The 14,507-nt window shown below is 49.3% G+C and overlaps 1 protein-coding gene across 1 annotated transcript; it reads right to left on the bottom strand.

Annotated features, from left to right (window-relative positions):
- Window positions 1-6,619: 6,619 nt before the first annotated feature.
- POU3F1 (POU class 3 homeobox 1) lies at window positions 6,620-7,799 on the bottom strand. The gene has a single exon (XM_076357277.1). It carries the CDS (start codon window positions 7,797-7,799, stop codon window positions 6,684-6,686), a length of 1,116 nt encoding a protein of 371 aa, XP_076213392.1. The 3' UTR covers window positions 6,620-6,683.
- Between the last annotated feature and the right edge of the window lie 6,708 nt (window positions 7,800-14,507).

Raw genomic sequence — 14,507 nt, 5'->3', positions numbered from 1 at the left:
TTGCGTCCCTGCAGTACAGCTCTGCCCACGCTGCACCTTGGAGTCCAGCACATGGAAATGCTCTTTCCACTGGAGCTACCGAGTAAGCTGTCTGCAAACCCACACTATTCACACCGCTAGCCAGGGAGCATCTCACACTGCTGTAGCTCTTTTTGCTGAGGTCCTCTCAGCACTCCATAGAAATTAACTGTTGCAACTTAAGGAAAGATTTATTACATCACTTCATGAGAAGTAAAAACACTGGAAAAAAAAAACCAAACCCAAAACATTTCTCATAGTCCTCAAGGAAATTAACAGGAGATCTGGGAGTAAAATCCAGGAACTCTGATACTGTTTTAGAGGAAAGTCTCCATTGTAGCAGATCTGGTAACTGCCCTTCTGTACTACAGTTCTCTCACTGCCCATACTTATGTTGATTTATTTGAAAAGCCATCACTTCTTTTGTCTGTAACCAGGTTAGTCTTAAACATGACTGAAAAGACTTCTCCAATTTAAAACTAATTATATATTTAAAAAAAAAAAGACATCTGATGCAATGGCCTGACTTTTTAAAACGAATCCTGCAAATGACTGCAAAAGATGCAAACATGTAAATCAAATTAATTTCCCAGAGTTTTGGCTAGCTACAAATTTAAGATCCAGCATAATCTCAAAGTTGCACAGCCTCCAGGGTGAGTGAGAGGTACTAATACACATTGAGCTCCAGGTAATGAAAAAACACAGAACAAATTTCCACGGAAAAAAACCCAAAACACTACGGTGAAATGAAAAAATGCCCATTGGCTTTCTCATACCTTGTATCGATCCCCTAGTGAGGAGCAGGCACTTCCACGGAGCACCTGACAACTCTTGTGCGTATACATGGTATCTGCCAGAACATTTTTGTGCACTTGTTCATTCATTTACTTTCATGGCACTCAGCTGTTACGGGTACAGCTCCTGAGACAGGGAGCCAAGCAGCTTCAGCTAGCCATCCGCCTTTCTTAAACATGTTGACAGAAAAGCCAGCTTGGAAACATTATGAAAGAAATACTATTCTTTGGCTGTGGTGACTGCTGTCCATTTTGGCCCTAGAGCAGCTGCTGCAGGGATTAAAAAGCAAGAAGACTTGGAAGAATGATAATCTGGCAAAGTGATCAAAAGCAGATTGCACTCTGTAGAGCTGCAAGAAGTCAATGTGTCCACAAGGAAACATGACCTGGGTGCTGGAGGTGTTTGTTGCACAGATGTCTTTATCGGGCAGAACATTCCAAAAGAAAGGTGGTAAAATCAATAAAAAAATGTCTTTAAAGTGTGGCACGGACAGCATTCTCCTCTGCAGCCAGCGCTCTCAGCAGTGTATGAGCCAGGGCACCTGTGTAACTAAAACACCTTTGCAAGGCTTACAAGAAATAACACTCATTTTGACCAACACCAAAAATAATGTGGTATCAAGGAGCATGAAATATTCATGAGGTCTGATCTAACATGCACATTACATCTTGTATACAGAATCATATGCTTTAATGCTGCCTTTGCAACCTTTTAATTCCCATGCACGGCATGGTAGGTTACACGGAGAAACCTGGTCTTATTAGTTCTAATTGAAACTAGGGGGAACTTTCACAGGTAGAGTTTACATGAATCACAAAGGAAAACACCTGATTAAGTGCAGTTGGCTGTATTTCTACTTCTATGCCCAGGTGAGAGCTGTGTGTGCACACATGCATAGTTACACTCACCAACAAATAACAAGTGAGAGAGATGCTGAATGCCCATAAATCAGCTCTGCAAAGCGCAGTGGGAGTTCACATGAAAGACTTAACGAGCTCCTTCTCTGTGTTTTTCCTATATATGCACATACATGTAAAACAGAATGCTGATCAGAGCCCACATCGTATTCACTGGTGTAAGCCTGGAGAAATCCTGTTCTTTGGAGTTGCCCATTTCAGAAGGGTCTGTTGGGCCAGGTCTCTCTAAGCAGCAATATAAATCTTAGCGAGACCAGACACTTTCATCTACAGACATTTAGCATTTTAAAATAAAACCAAAACAGCCCCCACCACATCTCAGCTTGCTCCTGCCCCTGCCTGGAGCTGATCTGCTCCCAGAGCAGCAGGAGGGCAGCCAGTCTGCCTGCATCCCCCGCTGCAGGCAGGGCACGCCGGCAAGAGCCACTGCAGGCTGCACTCCTGTCCTGAACACATGCGACAAGCTACAAGCACGAGCTTGGAGTTTGTTGGCCAGGATGTGCTGATTTTAAACAACCCAACTGTAAGAAACAATACAAGGCAGCTAAGGAGAAGCAATTCCACAGTTGTGGACTTCTGCCCTGGGGGCATGACCCAAGCCTGTTTCCAATACCTGTGAAACAACAAAGCTGAGCTTTCCCGGGGCTGATCCAGCTCCAACGAAACAACGGTAGCATTAGCGTAAAATTAAAACACATGCAAACAACGTTAGCACAGATTTAAAATATATGCTCAACCAGCCAGTGCTGAAATCTTTCCTTATGGGAGAGAAAGCGAGAAGGGATGGGCAGAGTTAGGAACAAGATTCCAAGGTGTTAACACTGATGCTCCAAATTTACATGAAAAGAGATTATAGTGTTATCGCTGCTGCTTTAGCTAGGTAGGGGACAGTTTGCATTGCTGGCGCTTTGCTGGATCAGGCTCTGAGTGGATAGCAGTTAGCAGAAGAGACCAGATTCTGTTGAAAGCATAAGATGAATACGGCATCAATAATTATGTATGACTGTGCCTAGCAAGGCAAACTGCTGTGCTGTAGTCACTTCTGCAGTTATTATAAAGCAAGCATTCCCTGCTCTTGCAAGTAGCAGCAATAATATTCTAACACAAGAAATCTGGAAAGAAAGTTGGATACTGGAACACCACAACCTTTTCCTAAGCACACAGGAAAGCTGAGCAGCAACCGACCACCTTTTTAAAAATAAAAGGAAAAAAAAGTAAGTGATATTCTGCTGAATATTGTCTGCCTTACAGAAAACAGCAATTTCCTAAAATTGCTGATAACCAATTTATAAGATAACAGCATTTGGAAAGCGCAGCTGCCCTCCCGAATACCTGGAGAGCGCAGGCAGGCTGCTCTGCTCCCAGCAAGGATGAAGTACACAGAAGGCACAGCACAGCCTTGTGCCTTTCTGCGAGCACAAGGGAACGGCTGAGCTCACATCAGGGATGCGTTTGCCTGATGCCAACTGCCCCAGCTGGCCAGAGACCCCTTGGCCACTACTTCACCTCACCACTCTGCGATTTGACTCCACACTTCACTGGCCAGGTGCCAGCCTCTCTGGACCGTGCATGCGGGACCCTGCGTGGGCAAGGCAAACAGGTTACCACCAGTCACTCTGAAGGCGGATGGCACGCTGGAGGAGAGTGCCTGCCCCGAGCGCGGCGAGCACAGCCCGATGCTACCAAGGGACTAACCACAGCCCGAATGCAAGCGCAAAAATGATGCTTCTCTGAAGAGCATCTGCTGGGGCCAGGCAGTGCCCAGCAGCAGAGAGCTCCTGCAGCTCCCTCTGTCCTTGGGTTACAAGGAAGGATTTCACATCAGTGCAGACCTAAACCCCTCTAATATTGGTAATGCGCATAACTCCTTTTCCTTATCTACACTTCCTACTTCGCATATTCTATTTGTTTGTGCATTGTTAAATATTTGTACATCTGCTTTTCTTTAACGTACCAACATCACAGTCCTACCTTCATGTGCTTTACTCCTGATATAGTAGTATGAGCTACTTCCACTTTAGTGAGAAACAACCACCACCAAAAAAATAAAAATAATAATAATAAAAAAATCAAGTCTCCCTCCAGTAATTGCTATTTAATCCTTGACCAAGAAAACTAGCAAGTTCTTCTAAGAGGGGCAAACCTTTGGGGCATTTGATTTTTAGAATGGCTGAGCACTGTGGCACTGCAGAAATAAGATATATAAAGTGCATTTTATTTTTGCTGCTCAACAGCATGAAAGAGCTAATGCAGTGGGGCTGCCAGCGCCTTATACAATCTGACAAACCGAACAACCCAAGGGTGCTTGTTCTCCCCAGCACTCACAGCACATCTCATCCATTATAAGAATGCAATGTGAAAACTGACCCTTCCCTTCTAAGTATCAACATAAATACTGTTTGCCAGCCAGGTTAGTTCAGAACGAAGACGCTACTGAAATCACTCCTGGTATAGAAAAGCAGTACAATTCATGCAAACAAGAGTTTGTTTTCTTTAAAAAATAAAACCTCTTTCGTTCATTTCTGATTTTGTTTCTTCTTCCCTTAAAGCCTGGCTATCACACAGAAATTCTTAAGTAAAGGCTGCAGAGTTACAGCATTACCAAACATTAAACACAATGGTACATGTGTGTGAAACACACAAAAGAATAGCTAAGGAAAGATTTTCAGAGTCAAAAATTAATTTAAATGCTTTCATGATACGTTGACTCAAACCCTTGAATCACCATGCTCCTTTACTTTTTTACTGGAGTGTATCATCTCAGCTATTGCATATGCTCAGCTATTCAGAAATTCAGTAAATACAGCAAAACTTTTGTAATTCAGGATCTCTACAACAGCCCTAAAATTCTGTGCTTTTATATAAAAGCCAGTCGCATTACAAAAAAGGAAGCTAAAACAAAAGCTGACAAAACATACAATGCACATTGAATCCTTTAAGTGAGATTTCTTATTATACTCTGCATGCCAAGGAAAGTTATTAATACACTAAACTGCAGCATTTGCTAGTTTATTTGTACCGCAAAGTAAACCATCTCTTTACATACTTATGAGCATCAAACATAGTATTTAATGAAATAACTGCTCAAAGTGACTTTATTTTAAAATCTCAAAAAAGTTTACTAGAATTTTGAATGAGAAGAACTTAATAGTGTTGTATTAGCTGATGTAGAACAGCTACATTTTAAGACACATTGAGAATGCGATAATTTATACCATTATCTATTGCAAATGCATTGTTGCTTAGGCAAGTATTATAGACACCCCCCCCAAAGGCACAAAATCCAACAAAATCAAACCGCAATGAAGACAAGAGTTTTCATGTATAAATTTTAACATATCAAATGTAACTTACACTTGAAAAAAATCATATATATATATATAAAAATAATTATATGCGAGTTCCTATGCAGGATGCAGTGCTATCACTAGAAAATCCTTTTTGATTTTTATTTGCTGTTTTCACAGCATATAATCTGTACCAAGAGTCAAGTAGGGAAACTAGCAAGTGCCAGATGTTCAAGAATATTGGTAAGTTCTCTGCCAAATCAAAAGAAAGAATTTTGTGCTTTACTACCAGATTTCGACTAAGTATTTCATCAGCGCAAGAGCTCTGTATAGGCACATGTTTCAAAAGTTCTCCCAACACACAAAATACCACAGGAATCAAAGGCAAACACAAGCCTCACATGCGACTTTTCTTGACATTTGCTGAAAGAGAAGAGGTTTAAAGTAGAGATGCAAGCCAATTCTCCTAGAAATAGAGAATGCAGTAACTAAATTTTCAGCCTTTCTTGGCATAACCACAAAATATTAGGGCATGAAACCATGAAAGGGAAAACCGGTGACATCAGAAAACCCAAGTGTGGTTTGAGTAGCAAGAAGGAATCTTCTTAGCTATACTAGTGTACATGTATTACTTCTGCGATAAGCGGAAAGGAAGTTAGGTTTAGAGTGTTTTCTGCTCACACTGTAGACTGCAAAAAGTTACGTTAAGATCAGTAAAATACCGTAGCACCTCAAACACAAAGCTACAACACTCCAGCGCTCACAAGTTCTGAAGCTCGGGTTTTGGCTATTTACACGTGTGCAGACAGAATACAGGTGCATGAGCGCAAAGAAGAAGTTTCCCCAAAGCGCAGTTAACGGCAAGGGCAAACGCCGCCGAGCCCCGCTCGTGACAGCCGCACGGCTACCGGGGAGCGACGGGGCGTCCCGGAGCTACCTGCGCCCCGCGAGGAAGAGGTCCGAGAGGGACGCGGGGGTCTCGTCAGCCGCCGGCGGTCGCTGCAGGGGGAACTCGGCGGGGTCCCGAAACGAAGCGCCGCGACGAAGCGGGCCCCGGCCGCGGCCCCGACCGCCGGGCTCCTGCGGCCCGGCCCGCTCCCGGCTGGGCGCCGCGGCCCGCAAAGACGACACGAGACCGGTTCCTGGGTAAATGGTTTATGTAAGTAATAAAATATTTACTATAACATAAATAGAAACGTACCCTCGCAGTCTACATTGGTTTTGCAATAAAGATACAAACAAAAACCGAAACCCAAGGGGATGGACCGGACCGAACCCACCAACGAGAGGGAGAGAGCTCCGCGCACGGTTAGAAAATAAATAGAAACGGGCCGGGAAACGATATCGAAGCGTCCTCCGGGCGAGCCCGGGCCGGGCCGGGCGGAGCGGGGACAGGACGCGGCGGGACGGGACGGGACGGGACGGGGGCGCCGCCGCCCCGGCGGCCACGCGAGGAAGGGAATAAATTAGAGATCGCAAACCTTTGGCTACTGCTGCTGCGGCCGCGAGCGGCTCCGGCGCGCAGGGCGCCCGTGGCGGGCGAATAAATACAGCGCGGGGCGCGGAGCGGGGCGGCCGGGCCAGTCTGAGGAATAAATTAAAGCGCGTCTCCCGCCGCCCGCGCCCGCTCCGCCGCCGTCGGGGCCGCGGCGGCGGGGCCGGGCAGTCACTGCACGGCGCCCGGCAGCGCGTGGTGCAGCGGCGACGTGTCCGCCTGTGCGTAAACGTCCTCCATGGGCGGGTGCGGGACCCCGGCCGGCGTCATGCGCTTCTCCTTCTGCCGCCGGTTGCAGAACCAGACCCGCACCACCTCCTTCTCCAGCTGCAGGGAGTCCGCCAGGGAGGTGATCTCGTGCGCCGAGGGCTTGGGGCACTTGAGGAAGTGGTTCTCCAGGGCGCCCTTGACGCCCACCTCGATGGAGGTGCGCTTCTTGCGCTTCCGGCCCTGCGCCGCGATCTTGTCCAGGTTGGTGGGGCTGCCCGTGCTGGAGTCCGTCTCCTCCAGCCACTTGTTGAGCAGCGGCTTCAGCTTGCACATGTTCTTGAAGCTCAGCTGCAGCGCCTCGAACCGGCAGATGGTTGTCTGCGAGAAGACGTTCCCGTAGAGGGTGCCCAGCGCCAGCCCCACGTCGGCCTGCGTGAAGCCCAGCTTGATCCGCCGCTGCTTGAACTGCTTGGCGAACTGCTCCAGGTCGTCGGAGCTGGGCGCGTCCTCGTCCGATGGCTCGGGCGGCCCCAGCGGCGGCGGCGAGGCCGCCAGCTCGTGGGCGCCCGCCTCCTCGGCGCCCAGCGGGTCGCGCAGCCCGTGGTGCAGCGCGGGCGCCGGCGGGCCCAGCATTCCGTTGAGGCCCGCGTAGGGCTGCGCGTAGAGCAGCGGCTGCCCCGACGGCGGTGACATGGGTGGCAGGTGGTGCGCGCCGCCCTGCGCCCAGCCGCCCGCCGCGCCGCCCGCCGCCGGCTGGTGCACCAGGTGCGGGCGGTGGTGGAAGGCGGCGGCGGACAGCTCCTCGCGGGGCCCCGGCGGGCCGCCCTTGGCGTGCTCGGCGGGCGGGAGGTGCGCGCCCCCGCCGCCTCCGCCACTGCCCCAGTCCGTGCCGGCGCTGGGCAGCCACTGGTGGTGCGCCAGCCCGACGGCGTGCCCGGCGGCGGGGGCCAGCCCCTGCAGGTACTCGTGGTGCATCATCTTCTGCACCTCGCGGTACGTGGTGCCCTGGTGCAGCCGGTCCCCGTCGGGGTGCATCAGCGCGGCGCTGCGCGGCAGGTACTGCGCCGTGGCGGCCATGGCCGTCTGCGCCGCGCCGCCCCGCGCCGCGCTTTAGAGCCGCGCGCCGGGGCGCCGGGCCGCCGCGCGCCGGCCCCGCCCCCGCGCCCCATTGGCCCTCCCGCCGGCGGCGGCGGCCCGCGCCGCTCCGCCATAGGGCGCCGCCGGCGCGGGGCGCCGCCCCGCGCTCCCCGCCGCCATTGGCCGGCGGCGGGCGGCCGCTGCCGAGGGATTGGCCGGCGGAGGCACTCGGCGGGGGAGCCCGCGTGCGCCCGCCGGCGGGGCCGCCGCCGATTGGAGGAGAGCGGTTCATTCATGCCGAGCTGCGGCCGGCCACGTGGGCCGGCCGCGAGCGCGGAGGCGCGGGGCCGGGGCGCCGGCGGGCTCGGGGGCACGTGCCTCGGCGCGGCGGGCGGCCCCGACGGCCCGGCCCGGCCCGGCCCGGCCCGCTGCAGCGCAGCACCGGCGTGGCACAGCACGGCCTGGCACGGCACCAGCCGGCACTGACGGCCCGGTACGACCCAGACCGGCGTGCTGCAGAGCCTGCCCGACGGTGCGGGGCTCTGCCCCGCGGTCTCTGTGCCTCACAGACCTGCAGAGCACCGGGCGGGTCTCTGGGGGCGTCTCTGTCCCCTCTGCCCTGTGGTTTTGGGCTGCTGCAGAGCAGGTGGGGAACACGGCTTCCTGTGATTGCTGCGTGGGGGTAGCCACTGGTAGGGGTAGCCGATGCACCCTGTAGTAATCGAGACCTTCTTGGACATTAAAAGCCCTGATTTACCTTTTTGGTAAAACTCAGCCCTTGGGCCCTGGGAAGGTGGGAGCTCCTTCCTAAACACCCTGTAGGATAAAGCACAGAGGGCCAAGAAATGAGGATCTGAGATTGTTTGGGCATCACGGGAAACGTGGGTCTTGGAAGCAACCTCAGAGGCAAGTCTCTGAGCCAGTTTGGGAGTTGGCACAGGATAAAGGGTGGAGGAGTTTGTGGGAAAAGACAATGACAACAGGCAACGGACATGTCTGGCAGTGCTGGGAGAGGGGCAAGGGGACACCTTAATTAACCCAGCTCTAGACTTCATTTGGGGCTTGAGGCCCAAAGTGAATCAGGATGGACACCAGGAACATTAATCACTTCTGAAAATTAATCTTCGCCTCTGTGCTCCCATTTTACAAATGGGAGCAGAGACAGTGACCTTTGCCAAGGGCTTGGGTGAACAATGAACCATCGGATCAATATGTGTACGAGTGTAACATGTCAATGGCCGCACACAGATGCCCTGCTCTCTCCCAGTAGAGAGGAGACGCCTGGGCAGGGTGGCTCTCCGCTGTAAAGGACATTAACTGCTGCCTCCTGAAAGGCTTTTCGTGGGAAGGTGTGCCACATCCCTTCCCTCTGCCATTCCAGTGCACCAAAGCCCTGATTTGGACTCAGGTGATTCCAGCCCTATGCGCTGGGACTACAGAGCCAGCAGATAGAAGAGCCAATGTTGGCTTCTGGGCTTTGCGGGGACTGAGCAGGGCTGCTGCAACACCCCACACCAGCGGGTTTGCAGCACAATGTGCTGCCCAGTGCCAACCCCTACTTGCACTGCCCACCTCGTGCCAGCGTGATGACGGCCCTGCAGGCTGTGGTGAATCAAGCCCCTGGTGCTGCGGGGTGGCAGGGCGAAGGTGCTGCCCACACCCACTGAGGTGCCCGCCCTGTGATCACTCTGATGTGGCGCACACCGGACCCCTCTCCTGGTTCACCCAGCCCCTGGAGCTGCTGGTTGGGTGGGATCACGCCAGGCTGGAAAGGTCTATCTCCTCCTCCAGGCTTGCAGCGGGTGGGGTGACAACACCCGACACAGCAGGAACTGCCTCCTGCCCTTTAGCAGCCAAGGGCCAAACTGCCAGCAGCAGGATCGGTGCCTGCTCATTGCAAGAGCTCAGGCATCACGTCAGGGGACCGGGGAGCTGCTGGCCCTTGTTTCGCTGAATCACAGAACGAACAGCTACAAGAGTGACATAGCTTGCTGCTGGCAGGCTCAGTTTTGCACTGTCCTTGCCAAAACTGACGAGTTTGGTATTGAACATGTGCATTTTTGGCTGTGGAATTATGTGTAATTGGTTCCTTTCACTGAATCCAGTACCCCTTTTCAGGTATACAGCCCTAGAAAGAGGCTGGACTTTGCAGGAGAGATGGGTTTCATAGATCATGGAGCATATTTCATTAGGAGAATAATGGTCTCCTTTTTTTCCTGAGGAATCCTTTGCAAACACTGCATACGTTTGTAATGAATATAACCCTTTCAGATGATTCAGTGACATGCTGTAAAATATCATACTTGGTTAAGCATTTTCTGTATATTTTTTTTCTGACCTAGACTCATATTCATGTCAACTCTCCATGATGCAGTGCCATAATATTCAAATTTTTGGTAGCCAATTGCTTTTGATATTTATATCCATTTTTAAGGGAATCACAATGAATAAATGTGCCCAGCTCTAACTTTATGCAAAATAAGCTGTGTGTAAATCAGTAAATCATTAATAGAAATGAATCATTTCCAAAGGCTGAAGACTGGATCGCGTTTCAAACTTTTATCTGTTTATGTATTTCAGAAGTCACCGAAGGAGAAAACACATTGTGTGTGATAACTTAGGTCCCCATCACAGACCGTTTACACAGTAGTATTGGTTTATGCTTGATCAAATGATCTTTTCAAACCAAGGCATTGTGCACAGATTGTGCTCTGGGCTTGTTTTGCTTAATAAAAGTTGAATTTAAAGACTGGAAACAGCAAAGAACAGAGGAAGATGAGAAATTCCCATTTAACACCTTCCTCAGCAACTCCAGCTCCAGAAGCGAGAGCCAGGTGGCAAAGGATCTCTTGTAAAACAATGTGAAGGAGGTAAAAGCAAAGGAGAGTGCTGACCCTAAGTAAAGTGGATAGGAAGGGTTAAGATATGTCCATATAAGCACTAACTTCAAGAGTTGGACATGCATATTTGTGTTCCTGATGTCCCTGTCTCCACTGAGGTGTGCTACTGAGGAGTTATTCTGTTTGAAAGACCCTGTCAATATTTCAGTATGTTGAAAGTGTCTTTGCCTTTTTAAAATTATTTTTATTACATGTATTATTATTTTTACATAGCTTTTCCAGAGCCGTATCATCCAGCAAATCCCTGTAGGAGGGCATCCAGGTTTCCTAGCAAAAGCTAGTTCCTTCATTATGTCTTACCAGGAATATTGGCATGCAGTCTACTCCCTCTTCAAGGAATAAACAACCCCATGGGCAACGTTCGATATGATTCATTCTCTGTGTGACTGTGACAGCATCAAAACCTGCCTAATGCAGCTGGATCTGAGGCTGGTGGGAGGACAGAAATAACGAGGCAAGCTCGGCACGTAGGAAAGCGGAGCCTGAACCGCTGTGCACAGCAAGGGGGATGCTGGCTATGCAGCGCATACTGTGCTCCCCTGACCGGGTCCAGGTAACAGGGACGCTCAGGCTTGCTGTTGCTTGGGGATGATCTGTGACAAGGGGCCATGTCGTGTCAGGACATTACAGCTGAAAGCCTGTCTCAAAGGAGCTGGAGGAATCCTCCCCATCAGTTTTCCGCTGGACGTACAGGCATGCCAGTTCCCCCTCCACTTGCCTCCCAGTTTAGGTTCAGCTCCTATGTGTAATGCCAAAAGGATCTGCAACGCTTGACATTGCAGTGCTATCAGGTGTAGTGGGAGAATCCATGCACTGGAGCAGGAGGGGCTTGGAGGGGAGGAATCCTTCCAGCCTCCAGTTTTATTGGGGTTGAACAGCACCAGCTTTCTCTTCCATATTGGTACAGACTGGAAGGCTGTTCTGGAGTTACACTGCAGAATGACGTATCTACTAACACCCTGTGAAGTGAGCATGCAATGTCATGTCCTCACTTATTGTACAAATCCCATCTGACCCAGTGAATTCAAATGTGTTGCAGGGGCTTTAACCTGGCCTGGGGTTGGGACTGCTTTCTCTTCTAAGGCAAAACAACAAAGACGCTGCTGCTTCTACCTCCAGGTCAACAAGACTCCCACACAGAAGACAAAAATCAATTTGAGAAAAGAAGATGAGCTGGATTCTGTGAGCTTTGGGTCCAGAAGATATGGGAAGTGCCAAACAACAAAGTTATGGGAGAGGCTCTCAGCCTGCAACTGCATGCCCTGGAAGCCACATATTTGGGAAAACATGGTCATGGTTGCCCTGACAATCTTCAATCAAGAGAGAAAGTCCTTTTCAGTTGCAGTCTCTCTTTGGACAGGATTAGGCTCACTTCTTCAGGAGTCACCCAGTTCCAAGCATGCTGTGGGTACTCTTGGGAAGGGAAGCTGCTATTTCCCCTGCAGAGTTTGCACTCTAAGCTACATCAATACCCAGGGGTTACTGGGGGGGAACAGCCACAGCATACTGCAGCTCCTCTGGTCATGGTGGAACTGTGCCGTGGATCAGGGTCTCCTGCAGCTCAGCACTGAGTGAAGCCAGCTGCTGTTAGTGTCTGGGCCTCATCTCAAACACCAGTTGAAACAACTTGATTGAATGTTGGATCAGTTGGTTTCCAGCATTTCTGCAGCAAGGAAAGATATCAGCGTTATCTGTCAGCTGAGAGGAGTCCAAAAGTCAAGTCGTCTCAGAGTAAACTCTGTAAGTGTGAAACTCCCCTGAGGAGAGGCAGCAGTTCCTAAAATTTTTAGCATTTTGTCTAAATGTCCTTCACCTAGGACTAGAGCACAGATAATAAATGTTTACAACTTTTTTGATGGCTATCTCTTTTGGCAAAATATTCTTTTTGCTTTGCTCATCTAAACTTGCAGAATTCTTAATTTAGTGAGTGACAATTAACAAGTTAGTAGCTGGGACAACAGTTATTTTAACCATAAAACTAGAGAGGAAGAGAAATAGAGAGTGAATCGTGGAGAACAATTAATACAGATGTGTGAGGTATGCTCACTATGATTAGCTTTAGTCGTATACGGCCCTGTAATTATTTGAAAATTGTTCAGAAATATGTTCTCACAAGGCCAAAATGAATGCAAAAAATGCTGTTGTGATCTTTTATTGAATCAATGAAATTTAGATTAGGCAGTCACTAAATTCCTATTTACACAACAGACCTTAATGGCTCCAAAGGAAGCACTCAAATATATTCGACAAATAATCCCTATTTATGAAAGCCCCATAATATGCATTTACATAATCCCCACTTTAAAAAGCTATATCAGCTCTAAAGTTCTTCAGCTCAGAGATATGCCCCAGGGGATTAAAAGTACCAAACAAAACAAAGGGAAGTAAAATGTACACATGCACACATCCACAGACACACACCACAATTTTAAGATTAACACATGCAGAAGGAAGCAGGGATGACATACTAGCTTTCCTCACCCCCCCCGCCCTCCACCTCCAACAGCATTTGTGCATGTGCACAAACATGAACACATGCACATGCACAACTCTACAAGTGGCTCAGCATGATTTTGAGCACATGCATGATACCGCAGTGTCCGATGCATCAAGTCCCTCTCAGCTTTCCTAGCCTTTTTTCACAAATACAATATTGGTTAATCAAGTATGCCCACTACCATAACAAAACAAATCGTCTGTACTAATGTTTCGGGATGTATGTAGCAGCTTTAGAAAGCAGCTGACTTGGCACGAAGCCAGTGGGTCACACGTTTTATTCATACTCAAGATGACTGGACACTTGCTAATATTCCTGTGTGATGGATGCGGCATTTTGCTGTCGGAAGTGCTGTCCTTGAGATAAGAAGTATGACAGGGTATAGATCTGCATCAAGCATGTTAATGTTGCTGAAAGGTTTGAATTAAAAAAAGCTGTTCCTTACTGTGGAAAATAAGCTGTCCCTGAAAAGCTGATTCTCCAGAAAAAATGCAAATTTTGGATACTGATTTGTTACCTTCTTTAATTTTACACTGTTTAGCAACTGTCCATTGTTTAGGAACAAAATGCTATGACTCTTGTCTGGTGAAGCACCAGTTTCGCAATTCTGATGGCTGGGTAAAGTATATATTGGATTCAGTCAAACTAAGAAAGGGAAAATACTGCAGAATTAATTTCCAGCTTCACAGAAATGCCTTCACTGCCTGTACATTCTTAACCATGTGTGTGTGTCTTTCATTTCAAACTCTTTCATTAGCATTTATAATATAAATGAGAACATGGAAGCACAGAAATGTTGGTATTTACCTTCAGTGAATGCCAGAATTCAAGTGATGTGGAGTTTTGTCCGCAAAAAACTCATCCTCTCCCAAAGCTCCTGGGTTGTCAGCCAGCTCCAAAGGTGTTGCAAGCACCAAGTGCCGAGCAACAATGGGGGCAATAGCCGGTGTGCAGCTGCACACCCAAGCCATCTTTCCGCCTGGCCCAGTCCTTCTCCAGAAGCCACATGGGATTTTTCTGGTTTGCTGGGGTAGGGCAGGGTCCAGTGTCCCCTCAGCTTCTCTTTCAGCAGGGGCTGAGGCAGCCGTCTGCAGTGCTGCCAGGCATCCCTGCCCACCTCTCCCTGAGGAGGTCTGCTCTCCTCAGCCCTAGGGAACACTCTACCGGTAACGGCCAGGAAAACTCTTCACCTTAAAGCCAGACTGGTTCCCTGAGTGAGGTTAGGGGTAACAGAAGGGCTCAGCACTGGACTGCATCAGGTGCCTGAGGCACTAAGCATTTCTTCCCAAAATAACATAAAAGATAGATTGG

The sequence above is a fragment of the Aptenodytes patagonicus genome, chromosome 21 (genome assembly GCF_965638725.1).
Source record: "Aptenodytes patagonicus chromosome 21, bAptPat1.pri.cur, whole genome shotgun sequence".
NCBI classification, from domain to species: domain Eukaryota; kingdom Metazoa; phylum Chordata; class Aves; order Sphenisciformes; family Spheniscidae; genus Aptenodytes; species Aptenodytes patagonicus.
This window is presented reverse-complemented; position numbering and strand designations above follow the sequence as displayed.

Excerpts from the sequence above, each read along its gene's own strand:
- POU3F1 (XM_076357277.1), bottom strand. The coding sequence starts at position 7,799 with ATGGCCGCCACGGCGCAGTACCTGCCGCGCAGCGCCGCGCTGATGCAC.